General features: G+C 40.0%; 2 protein-coding genes across 4 annotated transcripts in view; one reads left to right on the top strand and one right to left on the bottom strand.

Moving 5' to 3' along the window:
- Positions 1 to 260: 260 nt before the first annotated feature.
- On the bottom strand, positions 261 to 1,378 carry LOC125781188 (olfactory receptor 4Q2-like). Its single transcript, XM_049464573.1, has one exon. It carries the CDS (start codon positions 1,303 to 1,305, stop codon positions 286 to 288), a length of 1,020 nt encoding a protein of 339 aa, XP_049320530.1. The 5' UTR covers positions 1,306 to 1,378; the 3' UTR covers positions 261 to 285.
- Positions 1,379 to 2,764: 1,386 nt separating this feature from the next.
- Positions 2,765 to 8,563, top strand: part of LOC107197345 (alpha-actinin-2-like) — a 64,055-nt gene continuing 58,256 nt past the window's right edge. Inside the window, exon 1 of one of the 3 annotated variants that reach the window (XM_049464551.1) lies at positions 2,765 to 2,959. In XM_049464551.1, coding sequence (XP_049320508.1) covers positions 2,852 to 2,959 — 108 coding nt within the window. In that variant the 5' untranslated portion in view covers positions 2,765 to 2,851. Of the gene's footprint in view, positions 2,960 to 4,077; positions 4,293 to 8,563 lie in introns of those variants that run through there. The other 2 variants (XM_049464553.1, XM_049464552.1) reach the window with 2 other exon arrangements.

Here is an 8,563-nt window from a genome sequence, read left to right as displayed (position 1 = left end):
ATATATCAACAGTATTCTAACATATAAAAAAGCAGTGTAATGTCCCTTTAAAAAGTAACTAGTTGGTTCTGTGGTTTTATATAGTACATATGTAGATTATGGCTATAGTTCACTCGAGTCCTTAGATATTGGGGTCAGAATATCAGAATATCGAACAGCTGGATTGATCTCTAATAAATTAATAAAGAGTTCAGCTTAAGTTCTGCTGTTTGATATATTATATCTGGACATACAATTATTGGATTATCTTCCAGCCCTAGCCCTAATTGATGCATATTAAAAATGTTAATTAAAGAATTTTTCTTTAAGTTTTCTGAGCCCCCAAAGGCGCTCCAAAGCCTGGCGCACCTCCACGTTTCTGATTCCGTACGCCAGAGGGTTCACGCAGGGTGGTAGCAGCACTACTACTGCCATCATCAAGTGGCTGTCCATGTCCTTGTCAAAGAATGTGATGAATTTTATCGTACTTGGAAACAACTGCAGGAAAAAGATGCCAAGGTAAAAAGCCACGGTGCCCCGGGCACGAATATTGTCCTCCTGAAAAGGTTCCTGGACGTGCCTGGCCTCCTGGTACATCCGACCGTAGGAAAAAGTGAAAACCAGCAGACAGAAGATGAGCAGACACCCGACAAAAGCTTTGTTAAAGGTTTCAAAATGCAGAGAACAGCGAATATGAGCCTGTATGACTTCCGGCTCGCACACAAACCCGGAGATGACGTGACCGAATGTTGCTCCTCCCGTCAGAACCAGGATAGTAGAAGTGCTTGCTCCCATTAAAGCCAGCAACCAGTTAAAAGCCAGGAACAGGTACATCCTCCCGTTCGTCATGATGGCCAGGTAATGAATTCCGTAGCACGTATACACAAAACGCTCCAGAGCCATGGAGGCGACCGTCAGCAGCGAGGTGATGATGGCTAACGTGGCAGTAAAGAACTGGACCAAGCACCATCCACTAAAACTCAGCGTCTGACGGTAAAACAAACAGTACAACATCGATGGAGCAAGAGTCAGGGTCTGCAGGAGGTCGCTTACAATCAAATTCCTCAGCAGCATGTAGCGCGGCTGCCAGGAGAGAGCTTCGGAGTGCTCCAGTCCCAACAGCAAGTAGACGTTCACCACCAACGAAAACAAGAAGAAGGTGCAAATCAGAAGGATGGAGACGTGTGACAAGACGTTGTTGTGGACGATATTCCAGAAATGACAGGATGCCACATCGGGACGCCATGGCAACAGCGGCTGTGTCCCATTATGAGATGATAACGAAAGATTTGTACAGGCAGCTTGATATCGCTGAGCAGTGTTCATGTTTAAGGAACTAGAGATACACAGGTGAGCTGTTGAGTTAGAGATTCAAAGGTGAGCTGTTGAGCTAGAGATGAACAAGTGAGCTGGAAATCTGGAGACGCACAGGTGAGCTGGAGATCCAGAGATGCACAGTTCTGCTGGAGAGTTGGAGGTGTGCAGGGAAGCTGGAGATGCACAGGCGAGCTGTTGAGCTGGAGATGTTCAGGTGAACAGAGATACATACACAGGTGAGCTAAAGCCTTGGAGAAGAACAGGTGAGCTGGAGCTGGAGATCCGGAGATACACAGTTAAGCTGTAGAGTTGGAGATGTGCAGGTAAGCTGGAGATGTACTGGTGATGCAGAGGTGAGCTGGAGGTGCGCAGGTGAGCTGGAGCCTTGGAGCTGCACTGGGAAGCTGGAGCTGCACTGGGAAGCTGGTGCGGTACTGGAGAGCTGGAGAGCTTTGAATGAGCTGAAGTGTGAAAAATATGCTGGAGAGCTTGAGTGCCTTATTCATCTCCTAGCAACGATGCGTCCTGAAAATCTAGTGGTTTGACACAGAGAGGGGAATGAACTGAGTGATTCATATGGAGAAGATTCTTAATTGGAGGTCTTTATGCTGCTGGTTGACAGGCACACCGCAGCCAATTAGAGTAATAATTGTTAATTAACTTGTCTTTATATATATATATATATATATATATATATATATATATATATATATATATATATATAGAGAGAGAGAGAGAGAGAGAGAGAGAGAGAGATGATATCAAACCATCCAAATTGTGTTATATGTAAAATGGAACTATTTTAACATTTAAACATACTATTTCATGTATGTAACCCCATATTTTAAATATGCTTACAATAAAAAAAAAAATATATATATTACAATTAATGAGTATTACAACTGTATCACTATTTATTATACACCAGGTATTAGAAATGTACAAAGAATTGATGTTAAATATATTTACATTAGAGTACAAATATGCTTCTTGTTCCTGTCTTTTGTATGTAGCACACTTCTAGTATAATTAAAAAAAACATATGGTACTTTTTAAACATTTGATGAAATAATATTTTTAATATATTTTAAGTAAGTACATAAATATGTTATCTGTATATTTAAAGCATACTTAGACCATTTTTCAATTTGTTTTAAATATAATTATGTTTTTTTTTTTTTCACGAGGGTTTACTGATGGTCAGTGATGGTTTGGATAGTGATGTCTTCTGCTGGTGTTTGTCCACTTTGTTTTATTAAGTCCAAAGTCAGTGCAGTATTTTTATTTTCCGGAAAATCTATGAAGATGGCAGGTTGAGGTCAGTACTGAGAGTGAGTTGATTGAACACTGGCAGGTTGTATGTAGTAAGTGCTCTGTAGGGGTGGGGATTGACCTTTACTGCGGCTCTGCTAAACTTCTCCTGCCCCCTCACTGGGTGACCGGTTGAAACTCCGTCACGTGACGGGGCAGGTAACTATTAATTGCCCCGGCTGGCGCGCGGGACAGCAGTTAGAGGCGCGCGCGAGGGAGCTGTGTCCCGGATCAGCAGCGCGAGATGGAGCAGTACAGTAACGGCTATGGGCAGGAGGAGTACATGCTGCAGGAGGACGAGTGGGACCGGGACCTGCTGCTGGACCCGGCCTGGGAGAAACAGCAGAGGAAGGTGGGGGCGGGGCTTAGCCTGTTATAATGTAGCACAGCTGCAGGCTAATCTAACCTACTGTAGATATATTACATTACTGTACTCCCACTGTCCATATATTTATACTATACTATACTAAACACATACACAAAACATGCTAAGAGTGCTACAAAATTCATTTCAACATTTATTCAATGTTATGTTATATATATATATATGGGTTCTATTATAATTAAAACTAACATTAATTATGTATATCCTGTTTGTATTCTATTCTTATAGCCTGTACTGTTTTAGTATTGCAGTGTAGAAACAGACATTTAGCCTAAATAAAAGTTTTTAATTTACCTAAAAGCCCCAACCATTCAAAAACTTTAAAACATAAACGTTAATCAAGCCAATAGACAAACATAAAGTGTGATGTGCAGAGATGTGTAACATACTGTAACATATAGAACATACATAATCAGAGCAGTTACTGAGGTAGAGAGTTGATGTCAGATTTTTTTTTTTACACAAAACAATGGTTCCTATTAGGTAATGTTAAATTAATAAAGGTTGTTTTAATAGTTTCTCCCATCATAAACCTTAAAAGATGTAATGCAAGCAAGAACATAAGCTGTGTCCAAACATTTGACTACGTACTTTTGGTGTGTATACAGTATATATATATATATATACACATGTATATATATATATATATATATATATATATATTTATATATATATATATATATATATATATATATATATATATATATATATATATATATATATATATACCTAGCTCTGATAGCAAAGAACATTACAAAATGTGCTTTTTTGGATGCATTACATCTTTTAATGTTTATGATAGAAAAACAATTATTAAACAACCTAGTGTTCTGTATGTTTTTCGTGAGGGTGTGTAATTGCACCAAGCATGCTGAGAAGTAGAGATGGGACAGATCCGATACAATATCGGTATCGGGGCCGATATTGACGTAATTTAATCGGATATCGGGCAAGCGCGGCCGATCCACTTACCGATCCATATTCCAGTCCACAGCTTGAGCTGGACACTAAACCTGCTGTAACATACATGAAACACATCACTGATCCGGATTCCAGTTCCACAGTTTACCCAAAACCCCCAGCAGCTTCAGTCTGAAGCTGACTAAGTAAAATTTAGCTGTTTATCTACAAAAAAAATGTTCTTTTTCTGGAGAGTTTTTACTTTCAAAACGCCGAACAGCACAACAGCTACATGTAATAATTGTAAATTCAGCGTCTGAGGGGTGAACAGATTAACACCAGCAGTCTGTTAGCCTAGCTAGCACTGAACCCACAGTAGCTGCATTCTAGTGTTGTAAAGGTAAGTTAATTATTAACTACAGACTGGAGTAAACTATAGTCATAATCCACATATCCTATAAAACCACAGGATCTACAAACACTAACCAGCACAAACACACCCATCTGTTATTAAAAACTGTGATTAATTTAGTTCGGAAATACAGTTAGCATCGCTAGTTAGCTGTTAGCCATCTCCTTTAAGATCTGCAGTCTGTTAGCCTAGCTAGCATTGGGTGGACAGCTGCATCCCAGTGTTGTAAAGGTATTTACTACAGACTGGAGTAAACTATAGTCATAATCCACATATTCTATAAAACCACAGTATCCACAAACACTAACCAGTACAAACACACCCATCTGTTGGTAAAAACAGAGATTAATTTAGTTCAGAAATACAGTTAGCATCACCAGTTAGCCGTTAGCCATCTCCATCAACACCAGCTGGTTAGCTATTAGCCACTGCAGCTAATCCAGTATGCTACGTGTCTCCTGCACAACCAGTGCAAAAAAGATTAGTCTACAGCCCTGTATTTAATATTTAACATATTAAATATTTCACTTAAAAAAAAATAATAATAATATTTAATTTGAAAGATAACTATTGTGTGTTTGTATATAAAGTGTGTCAAATAAATGACTTTGAAACACACTTACATTAAATGCACTTGTGTATACTCTTCAAACGGCTGTGTGGTCAGTTTGAGCCTCATTATATAAATTTAATCATAGTGCTAATAATAAACTAAAAGAGCCCTTTTATCGGTATCTGTATCGGTATTGGCATCGGCAGTTTTATATCAGTTTTATATTGGAATCGGATCAGAGCTAAAAAAAAAAATTGGATTGTCCTATCACTACTTTTAAAACGTGCAGTGTGGTGCAGTCTCCTTTCAGAGTGGATAAATCTGATGAGGTAGAGTGAGGTAAACTGAGATAGAGGGAAGGTAGAGAGAGAGTGTGGTATAGTGAGGTAGAGGGTCACAGTGAATGCTTACGGGTTAAATTAACGTTAAAGATCGTAGCTTTAGTGTTTGTGTGTGTGTGTGTGTGTGTGGATATTGGTGGCTAACAATAGGGCTTTGTTGACCAATACCTTTTCTACTGGGCTATCCTGAGCACTGTGAGCAGATGCACACACACACACACACACACACACACACATTCAGAGACTAATTTTAACTGTGCAGCTTATAAAGGCTCGGGCCTGCACTAATCCCGTGTCCTTGGTTTGTGTCGCGGACCTTCTGACCTCAGGGTTACGCTGTAAAGGCTGGAGTCTCATCGGTTCAATCATACCACACTTACAATAATAACCATTTAAACACCTTAGCAACTACCTAGAAACCATTTAGCAACACCATATGTATGTAACATGCAGTAAGATGCTGTAACATGCAGTAATATTCTGTAATATGCAGTAACAAGCTGTTATGTACTGTCATATGCTGTAATATTCTGTAATATAGAGTACAAGCCAGAAGTTTGGACACACCTTCTCTTTTTCAATGCGTTTTCTTTATTTTCATGACTATTTACATTGTAAATTCTCACTGAAAGCATCAAAACTATGAATGAACATGAAAAAAATAATATTCTAGTTTCTTCAAAATAGCCCCCCCTTTGCTCTGTTTACTGCTTTGCACACTCTTGGCATCATTCTCTCAATGAGCTTCAAGAGGTGGCCACCTGAAATTAAAAGTTTTCCAACAGTCTTGAAGGAAGGAGTTCCCAGAGGTGTTTAATTGCACTTGTTGTTCCTTTGCCTTCTTCACTCTGTGGTCCAGCTCACCCCAAACCATCTGGATTGGGTTCAGGTCCGGTGACTGTGGAGGTTCAGCTCATTTTTTGTTAAGTACATAAAACTCCACGTGTGTTCATTCATAGTTTTGATGCTTCAGTGAAAATCTACAATGTAAATAGTCATGAAAATAAAGAAAACACATTGAAAAAGAGAAGGTGTGTCCAAACTTTTGGCCTGTACTGTAGAGTATTATTCTGTTACATGCAGTAATATGCCATAACATCCAGTAACGTTTAGTAACATGCTGTACTATGCTGTAATATGCCGTAACATGCAGTAATAATCTGTAACATGCAGTAAAAACTGCAGGAAAGTGTTCGAGTGCAGAGAGAGAGTGTAGTTTTATTAATAATTTGTGGTTTTGTTTCTCCCTGGCTGATAGTTTAGTGTGACGGGACATTAGAAGTATGTTAAACTGCAGGCTGCATGTCGGCGGCGGGCGACAGAGCGAGGGTGTTAACAGGACGGCGGTGATGAAATGGAACACCTGCCTGCTATTGTTGTTCTCCTGCTGGCACTCAGTACTGTAGTTTAGGTGACTCTGAGGAACCCTATAAACTTTCACCATCAACATTTATAAAAAGACTGGGGCAGCTGCAGCACCACGCTCAAACAGAGCTCCACTTCTCTATATTACACAGTATAACCACTATATAACCACAACGTCTGATATAGGGGTGGGCGATATGGCTCTAAAATAATATCACGATATTTCAGGGTATTTTTGCGATAACGATATACTTGGCGATATAGGAAAACTAAAATAATTCATTCATTTCAGGAATATAGTATAATACATTACATTACATTACATTACATTTGGCAGATGCTTTTGTCCAAAGCGACTTACAATATTGAAGTGCAAATAATAGAAGAGGTTAAGTACAAAAATAATAGAAGTTAAAAATAAAGCATCTATAGATAGGGCCTTAAGGAGGTCAGAGGGAAATAATGGGATAGAGGAGTAGAGAAGAGGAAGAAGGAGATGAGGTTAGAATTAGTTAGTTTGTTAGAGGTGTTAGGAGAGTAAGTGCTCTTTGAAGAGCTCTGTCTTCAGGAGTTTCTTAAAGATAGTGAGAGATTCTCCTGATCTGGTAGTGGAAGGTAGTTTGTTCCACCATTGGGGAACTCTGTATGAGAACAGTCTGGATTGCTTTGTGTGAGTGTTTGGCAAAGCGAGGCGACGTTCATTGGAGGAGCGCAGCGAGCGGGAGGTAGCGTAAGCCTTCAGGAGCGAGTGCAGGTAGGAAGGAGCCTGTACTGTACTCACCTTGTAGGCGATTGTAAGCCCTTTGAATTTGATGCGAGCAGCAACCGGTAGCCAGTGGAGCTCAATGAGCAGCGGAGTGACATGTGCCCGTTTTGGTTGGTTGAAGACCAAACGTGCTGCTGCATTCTGAATCATCTGTAGTGGTTTTACTACACAGGCCGGGAGGCCAGTTAGTATGGCATTGCAGTAGTCGAGGCGTGAGATTACCACAGCTTGTACCAGGAGTTGGGTGGCCTGTTGCGTCAGAAACGGTCGAATTTTTCCGATGTTGTAAAGCGCAAAGCGGCAGGATCGAGCAACTGAGGCCACATGGTGCGTGAAGAGAAGCTGGTCATCAACCATGTCACCCAGGTTCCTAGCAACCTTTGTCGGTGAGAGAGAGAGAGAGTCGATGGTTATGGCAAAGTTGTGTTGAATAGAAGGTTTTGCTGGTATGACCAGAAGTTCAGTCTTTGAGAGGTTTAGTTGGAGGTGATGTTCCTTCATCCATGCGGATATGTCTGAGAGACACTGTGATATTCGTGCAGAGATTGAGTGATCATCTGGTGAGAACGACAGGTATAGCTGAGTGTCGTCAGCAAAGCAGTGGTAGGAAAAACCATGTGAGCGGATAACCCGACCTAGAGAGGTGGTGTATATTGAGAAGAGAAGAGGTCCCAGTACCGAACCCTGGGGAACCCCAGTGGGTAACGAGTGGGCTGGGGACAGCCGTCCTTGCCATGACACCCTGAACGAGCGCCCAGTGAGGTACGATCTGAACCATGACAGCACATAATAGTATAACAGTATAATCATAATGTGGCAAAATAAATAATATAGCATACAATAAGATAATGCAGCAAATAATATTGCAGAATATTTAGTGCACGCATATAAACTGCAAACTAAAACAATTATACAATAAATACACCTAAAGCTTCACAGTGAATAATAGACTACTTTTACAACAGAACAGCCCTATTATCACAATATGGATTTTTAATATCATTATATTTCTGTGTCACGATATATTGTATACGATATAATATTGCCCACCCCTAGTGTGATTAAACTTCTCTATATAACACATAATCAGTATATAACCAGTATATAAGCACACCGTCTGCTAATAAAAAGACAAAGCTGGATGTTCAAGTCAGATTAGTGATGCTTTAGGTGTTTTTATATGTTTTAAAGCTTGGGTGTTATTTAAAAAATATATACAGTGTTGTGCAAAACG

The sequence above is a fragment of the Astyanax mexicanus genome, chromosome 15, assembly GCF_023375975.1.
Source record: "Astyanax mexicanus isolate ESR-SI-001 chromosome 15, AstMex3_surface, whole genome shotgun sequence".
Taxonomy (NCBI): domain Eukaryota; kingdom Metazoa; phylum Chordata; class Actinopteri; order Characiformes; family Acestrorhamphidae; genus Astyanax; species Astyanax mexicanus.
The sequence above is the reverse complement of the archived record's forward strand: the minus strand, read 5'-3'. Positions and strand labels throughout refer to the sequence as shown.

What these genes read in the sequence shown, in the direction of transcription:
- LOC125781188 (XM_049464573.1), bottom strand. Translation starts at nt 1,305, where the DNA reads ATGAACACTGCTCAGCGATATCAAGCTGCCTGTACAAATCTTTCGTTA.